Below are 15,602 nucleotides of genomic sequence, written 5' to 3' on the forward strand. Positions count from 1 at the left end.
GTGTGAAGCGTCCGGGATTAAAATCAGCACCTCCAAATCTGAGGCCATGGTTCTCGACCGGAAAAAGGTGCTTTGCCCTCTTCAGGTCGGTGGAGTGTCCTTGCCTCAAGTGGAGGAGTTTAAGTATCTCGGGGTCTTGTTCACGAGTGAGGGACGGATGGAGCATGAGATCGATAGACGGATCGGTGCAGCATCTGCAGTGATGCGGTCGCTGTAGGGTGAGGAGCTCGGTCACTCGGGAGGAGCCGCTGCTCCTCCACGTCGAAAGGAGTCAGTTGAGGTGGCTCGGGTATCTTTTGCGGATGCCCCCTGGACGCCTCGCTGGAGAGGTGTTCCGGGCATGTCCCACTGGGAGGAGGCCCCGGGGAAGACCCAGGACACGCTGGAGGGACTACATCTCTCGGCTGGCTTGGGAACGCCTTGGGGTTCCCCCGGAGGAGCTGGAGGAGGTGTGTGTGGATCAGGAGGTCTGGGCGGCTTTGCTTGAGCTGCTGCCCCCACGACTCGACTCCGGATAAAGCGGAAGAAAATGGATGGATGGATGGATGTTTGCTGCGGAGGCTGGCCTGGCAGGGGCACCTGCAGCAGGTTCCTATCAGCAGTAGCAGGTGGTGTCAGAGTCGTGGTGGTGGTAGCGATGATAGTAGGTGTGTGCCAGCATAGTGTGGACAAATAATCATTCATATAAATGTTTAGCCTTTCATATGAATGACTAAATCTACTTATCTAAAATATTGGAAAACAATACCATATTCAAATCCTGATAAACTGATTAGCTGCTTTTATTAATAACCACTTAACAGCTATTTTGTACTTTCATTAAAGGATGCCACACATAACTGTAGATGATCTACAAGCTTACAACTCACATGTTGCAGTGTGAAGTGGTTTGAGTATGTAGACTGCTATTTTCACAATTTCACAATTTATTATATTCAAGGCTACAGAATGTAAAAGGATATTGTTCAGTGTAATAGTGCTATTAAGGGCTTCTGTGTTTATATGTACTTTACCGGGAGTTGGCACAGTATCTGCATGCAGATTGTAGTGGTGGGCCACTCTGGGCCAAAAAATCCAGGGTTGAATTTTTGTCCCAGTCCAAGCCCTGGTGTGATGAGACAAAGAACAGTTTGGCATGAATACCAGGCATGATGTTTGGCGCACCATCCCTCCAGTGAAGCATGGTGGTGGCAGCATCATGCTGTGGGGATATTTTTCAGTGGCGGGAACTGGGAGACTAGTCAGGATTGAGGGAAAGATGAATGCAGCAATGTACAGAGACATCCTGGATGAAAACCTGCTCCAGAGCGCTCTTGACTTCAGACTGGGGCAACGTTTCATCTTTCAGCAAGACAACGACAAAAAGCACACAGCCAAGATATCAAAGGAGTGGCTTCAGGACAACTCTGTGAATGTCCTTGAGTGACCCAGCCAGAGCCCAGACCTGAATCCGATTGAACGTCTCTGGAGAGATCTGAAAATGGCTGTGCACTGATGTTCCCATCCAACCTCAGGGGTGTAGCACCAAATTCTGGGCCCTAGGTACTAGCCATATTGAAGACCCCCCCCCCCCCCCCCCATCTTCTTTTTTATTAACGCAAACACCAAATTTCTAATGTGTAGTTAAACCAGGTCTAAATCATGTATACCTTAGATCACACCTGGGAGTCAGAACCCTTTTTAAAGTTGGGGGAGTAATATTGAGTTGGGGGGTCTGGGGGACCAAACTGCACCATTTTTCTAGAAAATGGTGCAATTTGGTGCATTCCCATCTGTTAAAATTACACAGGAATGCACCAAATTGCACCATTTTTCTAGAAAATGGTGCAATTTGGTCCCCCAGACCCCCCAACTCAATATAGCTAGCTTTCAAGCTCACCTCTCTTTTCAAAGAATTTGGTTAGCAGCTGCTTTCCCTCATTTAGTTTTCTTTCCCTGTCCTTTTTTCTCTTCGTTTATGAAATCCGGACTTTGAGTTTTTAGGAAAGACATAGTTTATTTCAGCCTAAACACTACGGCTGCAACTAGCGATTATTTTACTAATCAGTTCATCGGTCGATTATTTTTTCGATTAATCATTTTGTTTTGTTTTTTTACTTAAATGTGAGTTTTGCCATTATTTCTTTAAGTGAGTTATTATTAAAAGGCCTTTGTCACGCAACATCAACGTTTGACCTTGTAACAAAGTTATGATGTTATATTCTCCTCAAAAACATACCTGGAGTGGTTTTTTGTTTTATTTTGCACATACATACATCACAGACACACCACAAACAGATTTCCACCAGGTTTCACCCGATTATGAGCATTTTTAGATGCCTACAGCAACTATCTCAACCACTGACAACATATTACAGCAAGAGTCCATGAAAGTATTTTAAAGGCCTGACTAAAGTGTAATATGTTATATTTATAAGATATTTTCATGAAAAAAGACACAAATGTGCAGTTTACTGCATTTTATTTTTTTCTTGTGTAAAAACACAGATGTGGTTTGACTGAAACAAATTGTCATTAAACTTAAATAAAACATGGATGAAGTGGAGGTTTAAGAGTCACTAGGTGTTCACAGGAAACAGTTATTTCTATATTTATTTATGTTCACTGTTAGTTGGTTTAATCTTTTCTGTTTTGTTTTATCAGATTCTTTTTGTCCGTTTCTCTAAAACTGTATTGTGGCATTATTAGTTATTGTTACTATTACTGTTGTTGTTTCTATTATTATTATTATTATTATTATTATTATTATTATTATTATTGATATATAAATAAAAATAAATGAATAAAATATTACAATTTGTAATACATTTGATTCTTTTACGACAACAAACGCTGAGCCATGAATTATTATACAGAAAACAAATGTAATGACAGCTGCAACAGCTTAATGCTAACTTCAGCATAGAAAACGCCACAGACATGCTAACGCGTTAGCATCTGTCCCATTTTTAAGTTATAAAATACATCTATCAACTGTTTCAGAAGACCATAACAGTCAGATTAACATAAAAAGGTAAATGTTACTCACAGACATATGCTCTTTGGGGTTTTAGTGGTGAAAAATTAAGATTAAGCAAAATAAAACACTGACTCAACAAAGCACCAGATCGAAGCACTGCTTCGATCTGTGAATCACTGCTTCGATTGGTTCAAGGTTCAAAGCAAAGCCGCACTGCAGAAACGGTTGATTTATATGGAAGAAACAAACATTTGCAGTAAAACAAAGTTATTTAACAACTAACTGATGACTAAATTAGTTGACAACTATTTTAATAATCGATTAAATCGAGTAGTTGTTTCATCACTAATAAACACCTCTTTCTGTCAGATCCCGTTTGGGGGGGGTTGGACTAAACCATTGTAGAACTGTGCAGGGGGTGGAAGGGCCCTCAGAGATCTTTCAATATTATTGTTAGAGCAGAATTATGTTTTGCAACATTTATACATTCATTGTAATTATATTCTTTTACAACATGAATTGTATGGACATTAATAACATGCAACACAAAAATGTATTTAATGCCTGTTTTTTGTGCCCCCCCCCCCCATGCTCTGGGCCCTGGGTACATAGCACCCTTTACCCCCCCAAGTCCGACGCCCCTGTCCAACCTGATGGAGCTTGAGAGGTGCAGCAAAGAGGAATGGGCAAAACTGTCCAAAAATAGGTGCGCCAAGATTGTGACATAATATTCAAGAAGACTTGAGGCTGTAATTGCAGTCAAAGGTGCATCAATAAAGTACTGAGCAAAGGGTGTGAATACTTATGTACACGTGATTTCTTAGTTTTTTATTTTTAATACATTTGAAAAAATTTAACAAAAAAATCATGTTGTCATTATGGGGTGTTGTGAGGAGAATTTTGAGGGGAAAAAATTAATTTGCTCCATTTAGGAGTAAGGCTGTTACATAAAATGTGGAAAAAGTGAAGCTCTGTGAATATTCTTTAATCAGCTAACAACTAATTGACAAAGGGAACATTTTTTTTAACTTTTTAAAATTGTTTAAGTATCATTATCTGAGCTTAGCATGCTAAGCCCTTTTGGTAACATACCATGAAAATAACTGGAAAACAAGAAAAACCCATAAATGAACCTCTTGCATGTGTGTTACATATGTCACAGAAGTCTAAAGCAAAGTGTTTCAGGCAAAATGTTGCTTATAGGACGACTGTTTCTACCTGCAAAACTTTGGGACTTTGCAGACATTTAACACCACATTTAACACATTTGTAACTGCAAAATGTAGATAAAAGCAAATTTTGCACAGATGACTCCTTTAAGAGTTTTACAGTCACACAGAAGAACATGCGCAAAGGCAAATTAAAGAGAAAAAAAACGTGTGTGTGTGTGTGTGTGTGAGAGAGAGAGAGAGAGAGAGAGAGAGAGAGAGAGAGAGAGAGAGAGAGAGAGAGAGAGAGAGAGATGTGGTTTGAGGTTCGTCAGTTTCAGAGAGGACAAAGTTGGATAAAGGAGGACACGTGGAGGGATAAGTGCGCCTGTTCATTAAATTAAAAAAAAAAAAAACTAGAAAACATCTCTGGGCACACATCGACAGGAACTCTTGGTGTTCATGCAGGAGAGGATTATGGACTTGAAATTGTTCTAACTGCTCGGTGAAGCTGTGGCTCGATGAGGTTGCTGATGTTTGTGCAGTAATGCGCTGTCTGAGAAGCTTTTACGCATTAATAAGGCTTCACCAACTCTGAAGTGCGGATCAGGTGCGGGACTTTCCATCCACGGTTCACTGAGGTGGAACTTTATTAGAATTTACTTGAAACAAATGATTCATCTCGAAAGGTGATTATTATTATTATTATTATTATTATTATTATTATTATTATTATCAGTATTATTATTTGCATTTTTCAAATTCAGCTTGCTGAGCCGAGCCGTCCTTGTCTAAGCGCACAGGCATGATGTCTCTGATCGGCTTTTACGCATCTCTGGAGGAAAGATAGAGGTGGAACATGCGTGCGTGACGTGACCGTGGAGGACACCGATGTACTACATGCCCGTCAACTCAGAGAAAAAAGAACACTTTATCATCCAGAAACGAGACTCAGTTGTCATCCAGTCTCTCAATCTGACAAATGGAGCCGCGCAAATACCTGTTGATTCTGGAGTTTATTGTCCTACTTAAAGGTAAGATGATGATTATTTAAAAAGTGAGTATTTTTATGTCTTTCTTACACTTTGGAAGATGAAGATGCCTGCCAATATAATCGAAGCTCAACACATGGCTCGGGGAGAACTCTTCAAGTCAGTTGGAGAAGTCAGCCTCTGGACTAAAAGTGATGCTTTGTCTCTGACTAGTTACACTGGATGATATTATTAATTTCTGAAGGTTTAGTGGGTAAACAGCCAAACTCTGTGAATAATGATGTGACATATCCAACCCTGATAACCAATAAATCTTCAAGCTGACAACAGTTAATTACTATATTGACCAGGGATAGACAACTTGAGGTCAAGGGGCCACACACGGTCCTCACTTTGAGTCATTATGGTCCTCAGTTGCTTTTTCTGGTGATCCGTGCTGATTCCACTTCTTCTCAAACAGAATACAGTATAGTTTTGCCATGCATCCCAGTCAAATTTGTTAGCAGTACTTTTTTTTCCAAAAAAGTTCATGATTTTATGAATTTGTATTAAATGTATCTTAAATAAATTTAAAGATGAGCTGATTTGTTTAATATATCTGGAAGCAATATCAAAGTATTTTAATTTTATTTGCCATTATAACATTGTGCATGAAGTATCACAAAACATAAGAGTGAAAGATAGAATGCACTGTCTGCAGAATTTTTAACCTGTGAGTGGTGTGCGGAGTGGGGGCAGAAACTGTCAGTGAAAACTGGCATTTCTCAGAGATGTGTTCGGGTTCCTACCCTGTTCAAGGCTTGTATGGACTGGGTGTTTGGTGGGGCTGTGGAAATCAACATCTTAGGTGCCTTTGTTGGTGAGGAAAGATTTATCAACCTTATCTTTACAGATGATGCTGTGACCTCCACAGAATCAATGGACACCCTGATTGCAGCACTTAAGAAGAAAAGAAGACTAAAATTCAGTCTTTTAATAACTTCCTGGATTCAGCTATCAGACGGTATAGCGAATCCGTAAAGTTTTCACAGCGAAACACTTTTTCTACATTTTGTTATGCTACAGCCTTATTCCAAAATGTATGAAATTCCCTTTAAAAAAAAAAAATTGTACACACAATATCCCATAATGACAGTGTGAATAAAGGTTTTTTTTTTTTTAGATTTTTTGCAAATTTATTTAAAATAGCAAAGAAATCATGTACATAAGTATTCACAGCCTTTGCCATGAAGCTCAAAAATCCTGCTTCCACTGATCATCCTTGAGATGTTTCTACAGCTTAATTGGAGTCCATCTGAGTAAATTTAGTTGATTGGACATGATTTGGAAAGGCAGTTTACATATAAGGTCCCACAGATGACAGTGCATGTCAGAGCACAAACCAAGCATGAAGTCAAGAAATTGTCTGTCGGTCGACCTCCGAGACAGGATTTTTTCGAGGCACAAATCTGGGGAAGGCTACAGAAACATTTCTGCTGCTTTGAAGGTCCTAATGAGCACAGTGGTCCCCATCATCTGTAAATGGAAGAAGTTCTGATCGACCAGGACTTTTCCTAGAGCTGACCACCCGTCGAAACTGAGTGATTGAGGGAGAAGGGCCTTAGTCAGGGAGGTGACCAAGAACCTGACTGTCATTTTGTCAAAGCTCCAGCATTCCTCTGTGGAGAGAGGAGAACCTTCCAGAAGGACAACCATCTCTGGAGCAATCCACCAATCAGGCCTGTATGGTAGAGTGGCCAGACGGAAGCCACTCCTTAGTAAAAGGCACATGGCAGCCCACCTGGAGTTTCTCAAAAGTCACCTGAAGGACTCTCAGACCGTGAGAAACAAAATTCTCTGGTCTGATGAGACAAAGATTGAACTCTTTGGTGTGAATGCCAGGAGTCATGTTTGGAAGAAACCAGGCACCATCCCTACAGTGAAGCATGGTGGTGGCAGCATCATGCTGTGGGGATGTTTTTCAGTGGTAGGAACTGGGAGATAAGTCAGGATTGAGGAAAAGATGAATGCAGCAATGTACAGAGGCATTTTGGGTGAAAACCTGCTCCAGAGTGCTCTTGACTTCAGACTGGGGAATGGTTCATCTTTCAGCAGGACAATAACCCTAAACACACAGCCAAGATATCAAAGGAGTGGCTTCAGGACAACTCTGTGAATGTTCTTGAGTGGCCCAGCCAGAGCCCAGACCTGACTCTGATTGAACATCTCTGGAGAGATCTGAAAATGTCTGTGCAACGACGCTCCCCATCCAACCTGATGGAGCTTGAGAGGTGCTGCAAAGAGGAATGGGCAAAACTGTCCAGAGATAGGTGCACCAAACTTGTGGCATCATATTCAAGAAGACTTGAGGTTGTAATTGCTGCCAAAGGTACATCAGCAAAGTATTGAGCAAAGGGTGTGAATACTTACGTACATGTGATTTTTTTAATAAATACATTTTTTTTTTTATGTTGCCATTATGAGGTGTTGTGAGTAGAATTTTGAGGGGAAGAATTTACTCCATTTTGGAAAAAGACTATAACATAACAAAAAGTGAAGCGCTGTGAAGACTTCCTGGATGCACTGTATGCAGTGAAAGTGTCAAATGAGTAGAGACATTCACTCGGCAGTGCCATTCATCTGTCTCCCTCCTTGAACCTTGATATCAGGAGACACCTCAATTTAGTTTTATTGAACTTATAGAGCGCCAAATCACGACAGCGATGCCTCAAGGTGCTTCACAGAAAACAACTGATTAAACCAAAAGATCAAAGAGCATAATTAAACAATTAAAAGCATAATAAAAAAGTAAAAAACTAAAAAGAATAACAAGCATAGTAAAACAATATGTTAATCATATAAAATAGAAAACAAATGCATCTTCAATTGTGACTTAAAAGTCTCAACAGAGTCTGACTGCCTCACTAACAAAGGGAGAGCATTCCACAGGACCGGGGCACGATGAGAGAAGGCTCTATTTCACCTGGAGTTCATGAGTTGAAGATGCTGGAGAGAGGTGTTTATAGGAGAAGGAAGGTCCAAGACTTTATGGTCCTGGTTCTTCCTGACTTACTGTATGGTTGCAAGACCTGAACGGTAACCAGTGGCCAAAGACGACAACTAGATATCTTTGATGCTAGATCTCTTCAGGAGGTCCTTGGGTACCGCTGGAATGACTTTGTGTCAAACGAGCAGTTGCCTAGTTGGGGGACTGCGAGGAGGAGTGTCACTTGTATGGTGAGGACATGTCAGCTAGGATCAGCATGCAGGTGTGTCAGTGTTGAGGATCCCAACAGCTGGAGAAGGCCAAAGGGACACATGGTTAATCTGGTTAGCAGACAGATGCGTGGACAGATCGTCTGTTTGCGTGGGTGGTTTCCATCCAGGACCCAGGGTGGATCATTAGCTGGACTGAAACCAAACAAGACTCCTGTAAAGGTAAATGTAATAAGTGAATTCTGGGTGCATTCACTGGTTCTGTGGTGGGGTGGATGCACCAGTGAATGCACCCAGACTTCACTTATTACATTTACCTTTACAGGAGTCTTGTTTGGTTTCAGTCCAGCTAGTGAATGCTAAAAGCCACTCTAAAAAGGCTATTTTCATGAAATTACTTATTATGCCCCAAGCAGATTTTAGGACTGGTTGTGTCATCTTGTATTCAGTGTCAAATTTTTCCCAATACAGAAAACCATTTCTATTATTTAATAAATCTGTAAATAAAACTGTCATTCTTAACACTCCTATTAAGTGTATCTCTTACACAAGTAAATAATAATAATAATAATAATACTGTACATTGAACTGCTGACTTATTACGATAATTAATCTGGGACAAATGTCAAAACAGGAATTTCCGGCAATTTTCAGTAAAAATGTTAAATTCTTAGACCTAAATAGAATTCTTGGGGTCAGAAGCTGGTCTCCAGTAGTAGATTATATTGTAGTAACAGTGTCATTAACAGTTTCCACCTAAAACAACTGTCATTTTCACACCCTGCCTGCACCCTTCTTCTTCTTCTTCTTTGTCTTTCGGTTGTTCCCGTTAGGGGTCGCCACAGCAGAGCAATCGTTTCCATCTCACCCTGTCCTCTGTATCTTCCTCTGTCACACCAACCATCTGCATGTTCTCCTTCAGCACATCCATAAACCTCCTCTTTGGCCTCCCTCTTCTCCTCCTGCCTGGTGGCTCCATCCTCAGCATCCTTCTCCCTATATACCCTGGGTCCCTCCTCTGCACATGTCCAAACCATCTGAATCTCGCTTCTCTGACTTTGTCTCCAAACCGTCCCACCTGAGCTGTCCCTCTGATATGTTCATTCCTAATCTTGTCTATTCTCGTCACTCCCAAAGAGAATCTCAACATCTTCAGCTCGGCCACCTCCAGCTCTGCCTCCTGTCTTTTTGTTAGTGCCACTGTCTCTAAACCATACAACATAGCTGGCCTCACTACTGTCTTGTAAACTTTCCCCTTCACTCTTGCTGATATTCTTCGGTCACAAATCACTCCTGCCACCTTTCTCCACCCACTCCACCCTGCCTGCACTCTCTTCTTCACCTCTCTACCACACTCTCCATTACTTTGAACAGTTGACCCCAAATATTTAAACTCATTGACTTTCACCACTTCTACACCTTGTAACTGCACTATTCCACTGGGCTCCCTCCCATTCACACACGTACTCAGTCTTGCTTCTACTGACTTTCATTCCCCTGCTCCCCAGAGCATATCTCCACCTCTCCAGACTAGACTCAACTTGCTCTCTACTCTCACTACAGATCACAATGTCATCTGCAAGCATCATAGTCCATGGGGACTCCTGTCTGATCCCATCCATCAACCTGTCCATCACCACTGCAAACAAGAAAGGGCTCAGAGCTGATCCTTGGTGTAATCCCACCTCCACCTTGAATGAGTCTGTCATTCCGACTGCGCATCTCACCGCTGTCACACTATTCTTGTACATGTCCTGCACTACCCTAACGTACTTCTCTGCCACTCCAGACTTCCTCATACAATACCACAGGTCTTCTCTTGGCACCCTATCATAAGCTTTTTCTAAGTCGACAAACACACAATGTAACTCTTTCTGGCCTTGTCTGTACTTCTCCAACAGTATTCTCAGAGCAAACATCGCATCTGTAGTGCTCTTTCTCAGCATGAAACCATATTGCTGCTCACAGATATTCACCTGTTTTCTAAGACTAGCCTTTACTACTCTTTCCCATAACTTCATGCTGTGGCTGATCAACTTTATGCCTCTGTAGTTACTGCAGCTCTGCACATCACCCTTGTTCTTGAAAATAGGAACTAGTACACTTCGTCTCCACTCCTCAGGCATCCTCTCACTTTCCAAGATTTTATTAAACAATCTGATTAGAAACTCTACTGTCATCTCTCCTAGACATTTCCATGCCTCCACTGGAATGTCATCTGGACCAACTGCCTTTCCACTCTTTATCCTCTTCATAGCAGCCCTCAGTCCTTCCTTACTAATCTCTTGTACTTCCTGATTTATCATCCAGCCTTTTCTCTCACTTATTTTCTTCATTCATCAGCTCTTCAAAATATTCCCTCCACCTTCTCACCACACACTCCTCACTTGTCAGCACATTACCATGTGCATCTTTTACCACCCTAACCTGCTGCACATCCTTTGCAGCTCTGTCCCTTTGTCTGGCCAATCGGTACAAGTCCTTTTCTCCTTCTTTACTATTCAACTTCTTGTACAGCTCGCAATATGCCTTTTTCTTCGCTTTTGCCACTTCTCTTTTTGCCTTACCCCGCATCTTCTTGTACTCCTGTCTACTTTATTCATCTCTCTGACTATCCCAAAACATTTTCACCAGCCTCTTTCTCCTTATGCTTTCCTGGACCTCTTCATTCCACCACCAAGTCTCCTTGTCTTCCTTCCACTGTCCATATGTCATACCCAGTACTGTCCTAGCTGTCTCCTTCACCACATCTGCAGTACTTTTCCAGTTGTCCAAAACTGCTTCCCCTCCAACCAGTGCTTCTCTCACCTGCTCGCTAAATTTCACACAACAGTCTTCTTGCTTCAGCTTCCACCATCTGATCCTTTGTTGAGCTCTCACTCTCTTCTTCTTTACCCCTAAAGTCATCCTACAAACACCCATCCTGTGCTGTCTAACGACGCTCTCTCCTGCCACCACCTTACAGTTTCTGATTTCTTTTAGCTTGCATCTCCTATAAAGAATGTAGTCCACCTGTGTGCACCTTCCTCCACTCTTATATGTTACCCTGTGCTCCTCCCTTTTCTTAAAGTAGGTATTCACCACAGCCATTTCCATCCTTTTTGCAAAATCAACTACCATCTGTCCTTCCCCATTCCTATCCTTGATATCATATCTACCCATTACCTTCTCATCACCTCTGTTCCCTTCACCAACATGCCTATTGAAGTCTGCTCCTATCACCACTCTTTCATGCTTGGGCACACTCTCCACCACCTCATCTAACACACTCCAGAAATCTTCTTTCTCCTTCATCTCAAAACCTACCTGTGGGGCATATGCACTGATGATATTCATCATCACCCCTTCAATTTCCAACTTCACACTCATCACCCTGTCAGATACTCGCTTAACCTCCAACACACTTTTAACATACTCTTCCTTTGAAACGACCCCAACATCATTTCTCTTCCTGTCCTCAACATGGTACAACAACTTGTACCCACTGCCGATGTTCCTGCTCTTACTTCCCTTCCACTTGGTCTTTTGCACACACAATATGTCTACCTTTCTCCTCTCCATCATATCAGCTAGCTCTCTCCCTTTACCAGTCATACTACCAACATTCAAAGTCCACACTCTCATTTCCACCCTTCTAGTTTTCTTCTTCTCCCACTGTTTGTGGAAACGTTCTCCTCCTCTTCTTCGTCGTTTTCACCCAGCAATAGCCCAATTTCCACCGGCACCCTGTTGGGCAACAGCACCAGTGGCGGACGTTGTTAACCCGGGCCTCGGCCGATCCGGTATGGAAATTCGATTCTTCGTCTGCATAGGCTGCATTGGCTTGTTTTAGGCCGAATGCCCTTCCTGATGCAACCCTTATTTATCCGGGCTTGGGACGGGCACTCAGAATATACTGGCTGCACACCCCATGAGTTACACCCTGCCTGCACCCATGTTTTTTAAATACATACAAGGTCTACTTGTGATTGTCTGTGCACCCATGGGCATGTTGGTCTTAAAATGAAGTGCAGTCAGGCACAGTGCTGGTACATTGCTGTCATGAGGCAGCAGAAAGTGAATAACCCTTGTCTGATGTTGAGTCCATGTTGAGGCTTTCTGATTCGTATGTGCTGTAATATTGGCATACACCTTATGTACTGTAAGTGGGTACATGATGCATGTGCACTGTACTTGTAAAGACACGGATACATACTGGCTCATCAAACTATGACACAAAGTAAATCTACTGGCAGAATGCAAAATTTTTGGTAGCATATTTTCTTGTTCTTGTTCTTGTTCTTTTCTTGTTTTCTTGTATTTTCTGTTATGTGTCGACGCAGGGTTGAGGAGCGGACCTGCGTCAGACGGAACCCAGCGCTAAAAATAACCAGAAAAGCGGTTCCAAAAACAATATATTTATTTCACCCGCTGTGCTTAAAAGGTGTAAAAACAAAAATAGCGTCCTTCTGGTGGAGTGACTGTTGGCACGCTCTCCAGCGCCCGCAAGGATCAAAGCCCGGCGCTCCTGGACCCACTACCACCGCCAAACACTCCCCAGGTGGACACGACAAACTGACTCTCTGTGAAGCAAAGAAGAGGTGAGGTAAGTCAGCAGTTACAACAATAACTTTCAAAAGACACACGCTATCAGCAACACATTCAGGTCTGTATCTTTTTAACTTTATGCAAATGAGCAGCTTCTCACAACAGGTGGAGGATCACTTATCCGCACGCCACAGCAGTGAGAAGCGAGCTGCACAATTCTCATCACAATTCAAGTATACTGTGTAACAAAACACCAAGTTACTATCAACAATTAGTCAAACACTTAATCACCTTTGATGTGTGCTGACAGCATGTGTCCTCACCCTTCCTTGCTTCACGGGCTCGATGTGTCAAACCCAGGCGCGGTCCTCAGCGTCTCACAAACGAACATCACAAGGTCGAGTTCCCGGCAGTTCTGCTTGAATCACACATGACTTAAATGCAGAACGCCATCCAATTATCTGCTTCAGCTGAAAGTCTTTAAGGTTGCATGTGAGCACCAGTCACAGGTGCTTCACATGATGTTGATGAGGGTGAGGACTCTTCAGCCAGCACCTTCTCCACAGAAGAATCAGTTTCCATGCCACCTGAAGAGCAAAGAAAAGAAAAGAATATCAAAACATCCAGCCACACCCCCCAACACACAACATTTTCTTGTTCTTTTCATTAGTTACTTCCTCCAAACCATCAACATGTCTATTAGACCCCATTCCTACCAGGCTGCTCAAGGAAGCCCTACCATTAATTAATGCTTCAATCTTAAATATGATCAATCTGTCTTTATTAGTTGGCTATGTACCACAGGCTTTTAAGGTGGCAGTAATTAAACCATTACTTAAAAAGCCATCACTTGACCCAGCTATCTTAGCTAATTATAGGCCAATCTCCAACCTTCCTTTTCTCTCAAAAATTCTTGAAAGGGTAGTTGTAAAACAGCTAACTGATCATCTGCAGAGGAATGGTCTATTTGAAGAGTTTCAGTCAGGGTTTAGAATTCATCATAGTACAGAAACAGCATTAGTGAAGGTTACAAATTATCTTCTTATGGCCTCAGACAGTGGACTCATCTCTGTGCTTGTTCTGTTAGACCTCAGTGCTGCTTTTGATACTGTTGACCATAAAAGTTTATTACAGAGATTAGAGCATGCCATAGGTATTAAAGGCACTGTGCTGCGGTGGTTTGAATCATATTTATCTAATAGATTACAATTTGTTCATGTAAATGGGGAATCTTCTTCACAGACTAAGGTTAATTATGGAGTTCCACAAGGTTCTGTGCTAGGACCAATTTTATTCACTTTATACATGCTTCCCTTAGGCAGTATTATTAGACAGCATTGCTTAAATTTTCATTGTTACGCAGATGATACTCAGCTTTATCTATCCATGAAGCCAGAGGACACACACCAATTAGCTAAACTGCAGGATTGTCTTACAGACATAAAGACATGGATGACCTCTAATTTCCTGCTTTTAAACTCAGATAAAACTGAAGTTATTGTACTTGGCCCCACAAATCTTTGAAACATGGTGTCTAACCAGATCCTTACTGGCATTACCCTGACCTCTAGTAATACTGTGAGAAATCTTGGAGTCATTTTTGATCAGGATATGTCATTCAATGCGCATATTAAACAAATATGTAGGACTGCTTTTTTGCATTTGCGCAATATCTCTAAAATTAGAAAGGTCTTGTCTCAGAGTGATGCTGAAAAACTAATTCATGCATTTATTTCCTCTAGGCTGGACTATTGTAATTCATTATTATCAGGTTGTCCTAAAAGTTCCCTGAAAAGCCTTCAGTTAATTCAAAATGCTGCAGCTAGAGCACTGACAGGGACTAGAAGGAGAGAGCATAGCTCACCCATATTGGCCTCTCTTCATTGGCTTCCTGTTAATTCTAGAATAGAATTTAAAATTATTCTTCTTACTTATAAGGTTTTGAATAATCAGGTCCCATCTTATCTTAGGGACCTCATAGTACCATATCACCCCAATAGAGCGCTTCGCTCTCAGACTGCAGGCTTACTTGTAGTTCCTAGGGTTTGTAAGAGTAGAATGGGAGGCAGAGCCTTCAGCTTTCAGGCTCCTCTCCTCTGGAACCAGCTCCCAATTCGGATCAGGGAGACAGACACCCTCTCTACTTTTAAGATTAGGCTTAAAACTTTCCTTTTTGCTAAAGCTTATAGTTAGGGCTGGATCAGGTGACCCTGAACCATCCCTTAGTTATGCTGCTATAGACTTAGACTGCTGGGGGGTTCCCATGATGCACTGAGTGTTTCTTTCTCTTTTTGCTCTGTATGCACCACTCTGCATTTAATCATTAGTGATTGATCTCTGCTCCCCTCCACAGCATGTCTTTTTCCTGGTTCTCTCCCTCAGCCCCAACCAGTCCCAGCAGAAGACTGCCCCTCCCTGAGCCTGGTTCTGCTGGAGGTTTCTTCCTGTTAAAAGGGAGTTTTTCCTTCCCACTGTCGCCAAGTGCTTGCTCACAGGGGGTCGTTTTGACAGTTGGGGTTTTTCTGTAATTAATGTATGGCTTTGCCTTGCAATATGAAGCGCCTTGGGGCAACTGTTTGTTGTGATTTGGCGCTATATAAATGAAATTGATTTGATTTGATTTGCTCCCATAACGTATCTGGCCATGGGATGGTGGATGTGTAGTGGGGATGTGGGTGTCGTCATGGCAAGGATGTGTAAGAGATGGTATGGTTAGAGGAGGAGGTGCAGATGTAGGAGGCGCTGTAACCCATTGGTCACATTAGCTACAAGAGATAGAAT

General features: G+C 42.1%; 1 protein-coding gene across 1 annotated transcript in view; it reads left to right on the forward strand.

Moving 5' to 3' along the window:
* The first annotated feature begins 4,412 nt into the window (after positions 1-4,412).
* The window catches only part of itga10 (integrin, alpha 10), an 83,693-nt gene continuing 72,503 nt past the window's right edge, over positions 4,413-15,602 (forward strand). Inside the window, exons 1-2 of the mRNA XM_034174720.1 lie at positions 4,413-4,796; positions 4,875-5,141. Of these exons, the coding sequence (XP_034030611.1) occupies positions 5,090-5,141 (52 nt within the window). The 5' untranslated portion in view covers positions 4,413-4,796; positions 4,875-5,089. The remainder of the gene's footprint in view (positions 4,797-4,874; positions 5,142-15,602) is intronic.

The sequence above is a fragment of the Thalassophryne amazonica genome, chromosome 7 (assembly GCF_902500255.1).
Source record: "Thalassophryne amazonica chromosome 7, fThaAma1.1, whole genome shotgun sequence".
Classification (NCBI taxonomy): domain Eukaryota; kingdom Metazoa; phylum Chordata; class Actinopteri; order Batrachoidiformes; family Batrachoididae; genus Thalassophryne; species Thalassophryne amazonica.